General features: G+C 46.1%; 1 protein-coding gene across 9 annotated transcripts in view; it reads left to right on the top strand.

Moving 5' to 3' along the window:
- Positions 1-13,272, top strand: part of HFM1 (helicase for meiosis 1) — a 4,349,684-nt gene that overhangs the window by 2,014,342 nt on the left and 2,322,070 nt on the right. For 8 of the 9 annotated variants that reach the window (XM_078646278.1, XM_078646275.1, XM_078646244.1 and 5 more), the window contains one exon: positions 2,056-2,256. The exons of the other annotated variant lie outside the window; for it this stretch is intronic. In XM_078646278.1, the coding sequence (XP_078502404.1) occupies positions 2,056-2,256 (201 nt within the window). The remainder of the gene's footprint in view (positions 1-2,055; positions 2,257-13,272) is intronic. 9 annotated transcript variants of the gene reach the window in all.

Below are 13,272 nucleotides of genomic sequence, written 5' to 3'. Positions count from 1 at the left end.
TTGCTGTGCAGGTCAGTGAAATGCAACGGAGAAAAGGTTGCTGTGCCTGTCAGTGAAATACATTTAAAACTGACGTGCTGCTGTGAAGAAATTAGTGACTGACGAGCTTGTTGTGCCCGTCAGTGACGAAGAACTAGTGACTGATGAGCAGCTGTGATGGAATCTGGTGACTGACAAGCTTGCTGTGCCCGTCAGCAAAAAAAACTTCTGACTGACGAGCAGCTACGTCCACCAGCGGAAATCGTCAAAAAATGTAAGGTATGCTGTGCCTGTCAGCGAAGAAGAATCAGTGACTGACGAGCTTGCTGTGCCCATCAGCGAAAAGAATGTAGTGACTGATGAGCAGCTGTGCCCGTCAGCGAATTGAAGAGGGAGTGACAGATAATGAAAAGTCAGCTGAACCAATCCGGAAACAGGGCACAGGGAAAGCTGAGGTTCAATCTCTGTCAGCGTGATGAAAGCGGAGTCGTAGGCCGTCACTGCCGTGTTCCCGTCCCAATCTCTGTGAGGAGATGAGTGACTGATGACGAAGAGCCAGTTGAGTCAATCCACGAAGTAAACAGAGCGGAGGAAAGCTGAGACTCAATGTCTCTCAGCTTGATGAAGGCAAACCCGTAGGCTGTCACTGCTGTGTTCCCGTCCCGATCTCAGTGAGAAAGGGCGACACTGCGCAGGTTTACGTTGTGGTAGGCACCGATAGGGTGAAGCCCATGATTCTTGCTATCATGCGTCTCCCACACTGGTACACTCTCCGTATTGGCCTCTGAGGAAGAAGGTATGAGGCTCAACAATTAGTCAAGGTCCCGTGGGAGTCCCCAGGAAACGCAACTGCCACGTTTCCAATGACTAATCTGTGTCCTCAGACAGATACACAGTTAAGCAGAAAAGCAGGGACTCTCCCCTTGGGTATGGAGACAATAGGCATAGAAAAGGCACAAAGCTGAGTAACGGTAAGTCATAAACTCCAATAGTGAAGTATGGGAAACAGTTCCCCTTAAAATGAAATGGCAGTATCTTAAATGTAGTAGAGGAGGTAACGTGAAGATCCTCAAGGAAATACCACTGTCCTGGAGTACTGCTGTAGGTAGGTGGATTACAACTGGGGATGGTATTGTGGCTGCCCCCTCGCAGCTGATAGTTGCCACTGTTAAAAAGACATAACACCAGGTAAGAGCAGAAGAATCTTTATTGCACCTAACTCCCACCAACAGGTTCCAGTCAGCTGGACGCAGCTCTGGAATATTAGCTCACCAACTGTCAGAACGTTCCAAGGGAAGAACACGGGAAGGTAGGAAAAGAGTAGGGCATAACCGTGAATTACAACAGTCTTTTAAGATGGTGAAGTTATATGGTACCTGTTCTAGTATAGCCTTATAGCCTGCTGGCGAAGGCTATACTGGATGTTAAAGGCCCTAAACCCGAGTTATTGGCCCGTGCCGCCGGCGAGTGCCTATTTAACAACTGGTATAGCCTAAGGCCGAAGGGCTATAAGGCTATTAGAACGTTCCACCCACTAAGGGCAGAATGTTCTCAATTAAAAAGGGAGAAACATGAAGACAAACATTGGAATGTTGGTCCTCCGAGCTTATACCAACAGCTTAGAGCTACTAGAGCTACTCCACTGTCTTCAGTGGAGCTCTCAGCATTCCAATGTTCTAATTAAAAATAACATTGAAGTGATAATGTTCAGTTCCTTTTTGATGAGTATACTATATTTTTATATTTCCATTTTGAAATTGGTTTTATATGCTTTTATTAAACTTTATTGTGGTGTATTATATTTTTTAAATTTAGTTTAAAAAAGGATTGTTTTCTCTTTGAAATATGTGTTCTAGTTATTCCTTAGGTAGAGAAAGACATTCACTTTGATCATTTTAAAGAAGAGCCCTCGTTAGAGAACTGGGATTATAGTTTAGCAGGTTTTCTTGATTATAAGCCTATCAATTGCTTTGCAAAATGTAACGAAATACATGCTTTCATAAAATCATTAAGTTGTTACACGGCGGTGTTGCAACAGTAATGCTTTAACAATAAAATGTGTATTTTTCTTTAAAGATTGCAGAGTGGCTTTCAGATGGTTCATCTCCTGCACTGTGCTTAAAAATGGATGAAAGGCATCGTCCAGTAAAACTGCGGAAAGTTGTCTTGGGATTTCCGTGCAGCAGCAATCAAACCGAATTTAAATTTGATTTAACTCTTAACTATAAAATCGCCAGTGTTATACAGACATACGCGGACCAAAAACCAACCCTGGTGGTATTCAAACTACTGTTTATTTCACATTTAAATTACGTTATTTTAAAGTTAAGCAGAAATTGCCAAATGTTACTTAACCATCCAGCTCCTTTCCTGTCTCTCCCTTTGAAATTTTGAACATGAGGACCATAAACTGTCTATCAGGTTTAAATGTATAGCGAGAAAAAAACATTTTGCTCCTCAGGCTACTACACATCCCCTGCCCCCCCCCCCCTCCAAAGATTTTGGCTGCTTCTAGAAATTCATGATGTGACCGGTAATTCCTGTAAATTGCCCCATCGGGAATTCATTATGTGCACCTTGTAATGGGACCCTTAACAGTGTTTCTAGGGGTCAAGGTAATCCTTACAAACGTGGTTTGTGGAACTGCCCCTCACAGGTATCTTAGTTCAGAAAGAGAACCCAGACATTAGTCAAAGATCAGTTGTATTTCACTCACTCATCAGTTTGGAGACCATTAACCCAATAAATCAGCAATGATGATACATGAACATTATTTTATTTTTAGAATATGCATAAACAGGATTTCCAAACAATTTGAGAGATTTTCCTTTCAACCATCAACTTGAGATCACCTGTTCCAGCTGCCCTGCATTCAAGCCACCATTTCAACTGCTTTCAACATTCTGCTGGTTCCTTTTCATTCCAAATACCTTACAGCACACATCCCTCTGACTCCACTACCCTTCTTCAGTTTAAAACCTGACGAAAACCCAGACTAAAAGAATGGGGTATACGTACATGAAAGTTGCGGAGTTAGGCTTTAGCCGTTATGGCTTAACACCTCACTCTTCAGAAACACAAGGCTACAACATATTTGCAACAATATGGTGCAGCCTTGCGTTGCCCCCTTTGCTGGTGCTACACTTATAGTGTAACGCCAACTCAGGCACCCTTGCACCATAGTACAACGGTGTCTGCGTGCAGGGGAAAGATTGTTTATGTGCAGGATGGTCACCCTTCCTGCACATAAACAATCTTCAAATGCTTAATGCAGCACACATAGAAGTGACAAAATGGCATTTTATTTAAAGAATGTTATGTGCAGGAAGGGGGACCTTCCTGTACATAAACAATACAAGTTTTTTTTGCTTTTTCCATGTGTGCTGCACACAGCAGCACACATGGAAAAAGCAAAAACTAGAAGAAATAAAGCATTTCTCCTCATTGCGCCATTTTAGGACCAGGTTTTCTCTGGTCTTAATTTTGGTGCTGCTTCATATTTTTGCTGCCCTTGTAAACAGGGCCGGCGTCAACATCAATGGGTATTGCGGTGGAACGCCCACCCAAACACCCACTGCCCACCCCTTTCACGTTTAGCATATCGTGAAAGGGGGCCTTATTTACAAGGTAGCATTAAGCCACATTAAGTGGCTTAACGCTGCCTTGTAAATAAGGCGAGGCCCTTATCACCACCACAACATCACTGAAAGTGATGCTGTGATGGCGATAGGGGCTTCTACATATGCCCCATGATGATTTGAACATCTAATAATTTTGAAACTGGTCTTCTCTTCCTTACACTAATTTCTCCTCCTTCCACACCGGTATTCCTAGTTTTTTTTTAAGGTGAGTGACACACTCAGGGCAGTACGTTCCTCATTGCAAAAATAGTACTTTTATTTCAACGCTATGTTGTTATTAAAATGTGTTTTCTCTTAAAAGAAAGGGATGGTATCAGTTTAGTTGGTTCCTGCCATGTTTATGTTTTTTTTCTTCCCTTCATGTTATTGATTGTTTTTTTCAATCCTGACAGTCAGGTGTTTGATTAATATCGCACCCTCATGTTGTCTCTCACAGAGCTTCAAAAAGAAAAGAGGGACTGGGATGGTGCAGGACATTGTGAATGATTAGGGCTAATCCATAGGCATTTTTAGATCGAGCTTCAGCGCGCAAACGAGGTCTGAAAGACCTGCTGTAATCGCTCTACCAAGTGTAATCCAGCCTGCTTCTTGCAATTGGTTCACTTCTGCAAGGGCTTTAATTTCCTGGGTCCTTATTGATTAACAAGCTCCGATACATAATTTCCGGTTTTACCGAGGAGCACCGGCCAATTACAGTTTTGTTACATTCCTAAATGTTTTTGGGATTGTTCGGAACTACTTGGTTATTTAATGTCATACAAGTGTGTGGCATGGCGCACTTTCACTCTAGTATAGATGCCACCTGCTTTTGGTTGCCGCCCGCATTTGTTTGTTCATTTATTTTTAACACTTGTTGACCGCTATTGTTGGCGCCAGCATTTGCTTGTTAATTTATTTTTAACACTTGTTGATAAACATACTTTATCAGTGCGGCACCCGTTTCATGAGCGCCTCGCTGTTTTCGCTTTTGCTGTTTTGTCTTTTCCCGGCTTCTCTAGCCCCTCCCTCCCAGTGAGTGAGCAGGCTTCAGTGTGACCTGCCTCACAACAGCAGAGTCGGCAGGCAGACAAGCGGAAGGTCTGTGCTGCTTGCCTCAGAGCAGGGCCACTGCTGTCTGTGCCTGCACCTCGCAGCTGCCCTAGACATGGACTGCCTCTGTTCTCCAGAGAAAACTGGAGGTATTATTATTATTATTAAAATGTTATCGCACAACAAATCATCCCCATAGGAATCTCTTGACGCCCTGGCTGCACACTCCCTGTCACTTACAACACTATGGCCATTAAAACAACCAACCATGTTTTAAGCTGTTTCTTAAACTGCCCCAAAGTTGTGTAGGCTCGGATCTCATCAGGTAGTCTATTCCAGTGGAAGGGAACCAAATGAGAGAAAGCACGGCCCCCCATTTTGTTTTTATTGATTTTACAAGGGCATAGCAATTTCCGGTTGCTTGATCTGAATTGGCAACTCAGAACATAGGAAATTAACTTCTTCCTTAGGTATACTGGGCCCATCCCTTGCACTGTTGTTTTAAATACTAAAGTCAGGAGCTTAAACACTGCTCTCTTCCTGATGGGAAGCCAGTGCAATTTTTGCAGGAGAGGTAGAGACGGGGTATGAGCCGGTTTGTTGAAAGCCAGCCGCGCTGCAGTGTTTTACACAACTTGCAGCCTAGATGATAGGTCCTCCCTCACTCCAACTAGTAGTACATTACCGTAATCCAATCTACTAACTAGTAGGGCCTGTATTAAGGTCTTTCTGGCCTCAAGGGGGATCCACAGAAAGATCTTCCTCAACATCCGCATAATTCCAAAGCATGTGCCCGAGAGTGTCTCCACTTGATCTTCCAGAGAAAGTTTATTGTCGATCATGATTCCCAGGTTTCTTGCCTGCTTTGTTGGAATGGGTGCTTCCCCCAGTTCCGCTAAACTCCAACAACCGTTTTGGTGGAGTTTAGCTGAAGGAAATTGTTGCTCATCCAAGTGGCTATTTTCAACATACAGAACTTAAACTTAGCTCTGGTTGCCGCGGGATCTGACTCAATGGGGATTATCACCTGCATATCATCTGCATACGAGATCATCTCAAAACCGCAAGTTCTAATAATGGCAGCCAGAGGGGCCACATAGATGTTGAACAAGGTGGGACTTAAGATGGACCCCTGGGGAACCCCCTTGTCCAGTGCTGTGGTCTGTGACACAAATGTGTCCAATTGGACACATTGTGTCCTGTTGTTCAGAAAGCTTTCTAGCCAGATCAAGGCCATACCTCTGACACCAATCTCTCGCAGCCTGTCCAGCAGGATGCTATGAGAGATGGTGTTGAAGGCCGCCGACAGGTCCAGGAGCACCAACATTGTTGGAATCCCCCTATCCAATGAGATCCTTATTGTGTCAGTGACTTCTGCCAGGGCTGCTTCGGTGCTTTGCCCTGCTCTGGAGCCCGATTGGGAGGGGTCCAACAGATTAAACTGCTCCAGATAACCAGGGAGTTCTTGATTAATCTGAGTCTCCATGACCTTAGAACAGCATGGAATGAGGGAGATCGGACTATAATTTTGCATGTCTGCTGGGTCTGCCAACACCTTCTTCAGCTAAGGTTTGATATGCGCCTTCTTCCATTTCCTGGGGAATGTGGCAGTGGGCAGCAAGATGTTACGACCTCTGAGAGGGAGGTGGATAAGACCGGCGCTAGTACTGACATGATGAACGGCAGAGCGGGGTCAATCGACGAACCAGATTTCGTCACCATAAGTACCGACTCCACTTGCTCAGCGGTGATGGTTACAAAAGAGTCGAGCCTAGGTAGTGTAGAATCCTTCCCAGAGGAGACTATCCCCTTTGATGCCTCTCCAATCCAAGGTATGAACTCTATCAGCGCGGCACCCATTTCACGAGTGCTGCGCTGGTTATTCTTTCATTGTTGTGTGTTTTCCCTTATCCCACTCTCTCTGCTCTCCTTCCCCCTACCCCTCCCTTCTCCCACTTCCTCATCATTTCCAGTCAGTCACCGGGCTCCAGCTTGTTTAATTTATGTCCCTTCCTTTCACAATTTTTTGTTTGAATCTGTCTCGGCCTTGTATTTATGCACTTCGTTCATTTTCCTTCCTAATACATTTCTACTGTTTCCTAAGTTTCCACTCGTAAATTGTGTGCACTTTCATTTGATAATTAATTTGTCTAACTATTTGCCCTCCCCACTCCATATACTTAGGCTTAGTGGTCATGCCATGCCACCGTGTGATTGCGGTAGCTTGTGTGTATCAACACATACCTTGTTGCTTTACCCACTGAAGTGAGTGTGTGATTCTTTTAGCTTGGCCTGTTGCCCTCCACCAATCTCTCATTTTCTCCTGAGCTTGTGCTGTTCCCTGGCATCAGCTTGTGGTGGCATAAAAGGATGTTAGTCATTAGCATGATGTGCCGCACAGATGTAGCACATGGACTTGGACTCGCATTCTCCTGGCGCTTTAAGATGCGCTTTTTGGAGCGTTTCAACAATGAAGGGGGGTGTGAGGGAAGGGCTTCTGTTTCTGATGTTAGAGGTCATGTATGGGGCATTTATTTGATGTGCGATAGAGACCTCAATGTAGTGGCGAGGGCAGTGATTAGGGGGAGTAGACCCCGATTGCGTACACGAAACAGGTAATCAGAGAAACAGGCCGAGACTTATTTCAAGTATGTGTGTATTGGGTCCGTGATCAGGGCAGTGAGGCAGGCTTTACTCACTGGTGACTGACAAGTACTCGGTGAGTACAGCCCTCTGCAAAAGTATGGGGTGAGTAGCCTGGGCAGCTGTAGGAGCACAACCTGCTCTGAAATGCCCCTGAACGAGTTTGCTCTCATGTGCACCCTTCTTTGCCCCTCAGCTGAGGGCACGATCTCAGAAGGGCGCCATCAGTGCCGGGTGGCATGCATGAAAGCTAGTCACCACCTGTCAATTGCCACTGTTACTCACACCAAGTACTCGCAATTTTCTTCTTTTTTTGTAATATAGCCCAAACTCGAACGGAAGGAATTAGAGCACTTTACATGTGCACCAGTTACATTACACAAGGACACACTCGTTTTTGATAGGTACTGGGAGCTTAAGGAGTTTGCCCAGAATCACAGGATGCTGAGCCCACACCGAGACTCGAACCTGGTTCCCCAGGTCCTATCACGCAGCTCTGGCTGTAATACCACATCTGCTCTCAACTGACCGTGTTGCCTGCTTGCTCGGACTCTCTTATCATAGATGCAGAAGCATTGCATTAGATTGCAGCTAGCAAGTGAATGAATGTTTCTTTGTCGGGGGCGTCCACGTTGATTATGCCAACTGTAAGCCCTTATAGGAGAAAGTCTCTTATATTCTCTATGCAGACATGGATTGTAAGTAAAAGCTTTCTATCCTGGTGCCTTAACTTTCACAGATTAAAGTACGTGACCCCAAGGCTCCACATAATAGTCTATCACGTTGTATACAACCCTGGCACATGCATTACATGCTATTTTAGCCATAGTAAACATTAGAAAAAACTTGTCCACACAAATTCACACCGCATAGTTCCACTACACAACACATTTCACCATCGAATACTTCCACACCATACAAATCAACTCTTCATTATTCCAATACACACCACATAATGCCAATCCATCAAATTCAGCTCCAAAAATTTCTGTTGCGCTGCATGCCACATAATTCTCCTTCACTTAATACCACTTCATGCCACATAATTCCATTACACAGCACAATTAAACTCCAAATAATTTCACTACACATAATTACACACCAACCTACATAATTACACTTACCGCTACATAATTACACTCCACATATGAAATGAAATGAAAACAGTTTTATTAAGTGCTAACAGCTGTCCTGAGGCGTCCAGGCGCTAAGACTACAAACAGTACCTTCAGAAAAAAGAGCAGGGGAAGATCCAACTAATTAAAAAGAAAAGTCTTGAGCTGTTTGCGGAAGCTCAGCAGGTTAGAATCAGCTCTAAGATGAAGGGGTAGAGCGTTCCAAAGTTTAGGGGCTTTATAAGCAAAGGATCGACCTCCGGCCCTCGCTCTTTGAATCCGAGGAACTTGAGCTAAAAAAGCATGTGAGGAGCGGAGGGCTTTAGTGGGTTGGTATGGTGATACCAGAGAGTGGCTGATTTCTGGACCGGATTTCCAGTAAGCTTGGTGGGCGATGCACATAGATTTAAACTTGACTCTCTCTCTAATGGGGAGCCAGTGCAACGCTCTTAAGCCAGATTTTATTGAGGTTCTACGGGGAGTTCCAAGCAGTGTGCGGGCTGCACAGTTTTGAATACGCTGCAGTTTTTGTAGAGTGTACTCCGGCGCCCCCAGGTACAGAGCATTGCTGAAGTCAAGGCGAGATTGAATTAAGCCCTGTATAACTATCTGCCTGGCCTCAAAGGGAAGAAGCGGAAGAATTATTTTAATCATCCTCAGGAGGCCAAAGCAGGTCGCTGAGACTTTAGTAGCCTGCATGTCGAAGGTCAATGATTTGTCCATCCACACCCCCAGGCTTTTGATGTTGTCTCGGGGGGTGGGGGCTGTGCCCATGCTCAAAGGCCATAACAGCTCCAAGGTAGAAGGGGCTGAGGGGCCTAGGAGCATAAGCTCTGTTTTATCGTCATTAAGCTTCAAACAGGACTTCGTCATCCAGCTCTTGACCTGTTCCAGGCATATTGTTAAATTGGGCTGCTCTTTTGCACGAGGGAGACCACTAGCTGGCTATCGTCCGCATAGGTAATTATGTTAATACCATGCGGACGCACAATCCCAGCCAGCGGTCTCATGTATGCATTAAAGAGCGTAGGGCTCAATGAAGAGCCCTGCGGCACCACACATCCCAGTGGCTTGCTAGAAGAGACCGATGTACCTTCAAAGGCCTGGAAAGTTAGATCACTTAAAACTGACCTGAGCCAAGCCAGGGCCTCTCCCGATATTCCCAGGTCAAGGAGACGGTTTAAGAGAATTTTATGATTTACCGTATCAAAGGCGGCGCTTAGGTCAAGGAGGATCACTGCCACTGATCCAGGATCCGCCTTGTCTCTTCTGTCACAGCCAGCAAAGCAGTCTCCGTCCCTTGTTTGGGGCGGAAATCTGTCTGGGAAACGTCAAGCAGATGGTTACGCTCGAGGAACTGAGTTACAATGATGTTAATATGTTTCTCTAAGATCTTGGTTACCCAGGGAAGAAGTGATATCGGACGATAGTTATTAAAGTTCGTCGGATCCAGAGCGGGTTTCTTCAGCAAAGCCCGAACCATGGCATGCTTCCAGGTCTGTGGCACTATCCCACTTACTATGGAAGAGTTCAACAACTCCATAAGTGTGGGAAGAATGACTTTATTGGCTAGGATCAGCGTGCCAGGGGGAGTAGGGTCACAAATCTACTCAGCTCCAAAACACATAATTACACTTAACAAAATTCAACTCTGCAATGTGTCCCATATATACACTCCACATAATTCAACACTGTGCTACACAATTCCACACAATTCAATGCCGCACAATTCCATACCACATAACATATTTCGAGGCCAAACCATACCACCTAATTACACTCCACATAAATCTACTCCATACTACATACCAACACTCCACATAATGCGCTCCATACCATTTTTTTGTTTGTATGTATTTTATTAGTTTTTTCAACAATTATAAACAACTTACAATTATGCATATTGTAAATGAAAGATAATTCATTCAATCAGTTTAGCAGCATGATCACATTGTAGGGTTACAATAAATCATATCCAATTAACGTTCCCATCTCACGTTATATCCCAATGTAGTTGGCGGAGTGCCTCCCAGGGTGGTGTGTAATGCATATCATGTGATGCTGCTCTGTATTACTAATATCGCAGTCTGGAGTATGAAGATGAGAGGTGGCGTGGGATGGCATGGTCGCGCAGCGACGTCCCTGCCCCTAATCTTCCCCATCCGTCCATATGTGGCTCGCTATCCAGTATATTGGTGTTTCAGGGGTATCAATTGTCGAATAGTCTTCGACAATTAATTCAATATTTACCAGATTATAGCGAATCTGTCCATGTTGGGGATGTCAAAATGCTTCAACAAGGAATGCTAGAAAAGAGGCCGCTTGGGACCAGATGAAGAAAATGAAGAGAGGAAAATATCCTCTTAAACAACATGAAATAATGGGGGGGTATGAACAAAAAGGAAAAAAAATTGTGAATATGAAATAAATAGGAGGATATTAAGAAGTGAATGCGTCATAATGAATGTCAATGAGTGGCCGTGGAGATCTATCTTCGGGTCCTTAACCAGACTGCTGTGTGGTGGGGGTCTTGCGGGGTGTGGGCCTCTTTCAGGAGGGGGGGGAAGGGGCCATCAGCGACCAGTTGTAATCAGGGTGCCGGGGTCATGGGCATGAGGGTGTTAAGTAGTAATTGTGATGCAACACTGTGTGAGTTTCCCTCTGTGTAGGTAGACATCACTTCCAGTATCGCACTCAGGTCGTGTGGGTGGCATCGTGGGTGTGCGCTTCGCTGCTGTGTCTTGTGCACATGGCCGGCCCTGAAAAGGCTGTGATTACGTTATTCCCTGGTCTAGGCTCACCCGCTGGAGGATAGCAGGGTGTCATCCCAAAGTTGTGCTATGGGGTACTTCCTCATGCCCGCTGTCTCCTCTCGATGGAGGGTGGCGCTTTCTACCCCTGCCCAGTTGGTGAATGAAGCGTACCAGTGTTTAGCATGAGGGGGTTCAATCTGTTTCCAGCGTTTGGTGAGCAAGCGTTTGGCTGTGACAGTTCCCAGGTCCCAGAATCTAGCCGGTACCTTATTCAGTTTGGTACTTTTGTAGAGCCCCAGTAGGCAAGCCTCCCATGTGTGTGGTATCTCTTCACCAATGCTGAGTGTTAGTAGAGTTGTGACCGTGGTCCAGTATGTTTGAATAGAGGGGCATGTCCAGAGCATGTGTAGGAGATCCGCTCCGATCAAAAAACATCTCGGACACCCAGTAGTGGTAATCGAGAAATATCTGTTAATCTTGTCTGGTGACAGGTACGCTCGATGCAAGATATAGAACTGTATAGTTTTAAAGCGGGCGTTGCGTGGGATGTTAACGGGGCTGGCCAGTACCATCTTCCATTCTTTGTCCGTCCATTCCCATCCCCTGTCCGTCGCCCATTTATCTCGGAGTTGTTGGGTAGAATATTGTGTGTGGGTTAATAGGGCTTGTGCTAGCCAGTGAATTACATGGGAGCCGTTGCCCATGACATGGAGGTATTGCATGAAATGATGCATTGGTGGTTCCTCAGATATGTCACCCCATGAGTCCGAGAGCGTGCGTATTATGGACGCGTGGAGGAGGAATTGTCCTGCCGGTAGGTCAGTGCCCCTGGCCAGCTCTGCAAAGGAGAGCAAGGCGCCATCTGCGTATAAATCTCCTATTGTCTCCACCCCCGCTTGCACCCATCTTTCCAGCGCAACCTCCGTCACCGCACCTCCCCCCCCGGGGGAGCCCAGCAAGGGGAGCACTGGGGCATATGGTCGCACCTCTCGAGTCAGTCTCACGCTTCGCAGGAAACACCTTCGTGGCACTGCCACGTGTAGTTGTGAAGGGCAGGGGATTCTGGTCAGGGGGTGGAACAGTGTGCATATTTGCGCATGGGTCCAAGCGTTGACATCCGTGGCAGTGTCTCCCAGATTCCTGCCGCTGAGCCAGCCCGACACGCACTGTAGCTGTGCCGCCAGATAATATAATTCCAGGTTGGGGACCGTGAGGCCCCCTGCTTCCGTGGGCGCGTATAGCTTCTTTAGTGCTACACGGGGTCTCCCAGTACTCCAGATTAGACTCCGGAGTAGGGTCTTCAGCTCGCGAAACACCCGGACCGGTATATATATTGGAATATTGGCAAAGTAGTACAATAGTCTCGGTAAGACTATCATCTTCGTTAGCGCTACTCTACTAGGCACATTCAGAGGAAGAGTCTTCCAGAAGGCCATCTGTGCGCGCAGAGAGGAAATGGTTCACGTCAGGTTCCCCTCCAGTATATCTAGCGGAGTCCTATAGATTCGTATTCCTAAGTATCTAAATGTGGTGGGGTACCAAGCGAGTCTTCCATTGCTAAGGCTGATTTCACACTGCTGCGTTTCCGGACTGAATGGATATGCACCTGATTTGGCCCAGTTGACCTTCAATCCCGACATGGCTTCTAAGGTGCTAAATATTGTCGATAAGGACTAGGGGGCACATGTCAGATCTCTGATATATAGGAGCAGATCGTCCGCGTACAATGAGACCACATGAGTGCCGTCCGCTAGTGGGATCCCCCACTCCGCGCCTCGCGTTCTCAGCAACGCTGCTAAAGGTTCTATGGCCATGGAAAAGAGCAGCGGAGATAGGGGGCAGCCCTGTCTGGTCCCCCTGCACACTCAGACAGTGTCAGATAGTAGCTGTCCCGTGCGTACACGCACAGTGGGTCGCCGGTATAGTAACCCAACCATCTCGAAATAGTCGTCTCCAAGATCATATTTTTCCAGTATTGCTCTGAGGTGGGGCCACTCTACAGAGTCGAATGCTTTTTCGAGGTCCAGTACTAGGCACCCCGATCTCGGCCAGTGTTGGGTGGCATATGTCTGCACTCTGAACAGTCTGCGTATATTGGAAGAGGTGCTGCGT

This window comes from Lissotriton helveticus, chromosome 1_1, assembly GCF_964261635.1.
Source record: "Lissotriton helveticus chromosome 1_1, aLisHel1.1, whole genome shotgun sequence".
Classification (NCBI taxonomy): domain Eukaryota; kingdom Metazoa; phylum Chordata; class Amphibia; order Caudata; family Salamandridae; genus Lissotriton; species Lissotriton helveticus.
The sequence above is the reverse complement of the archived record's forward strand: the minus strand, read 5'-3'. Positions and strand labels throughout refer to the sequence as shown.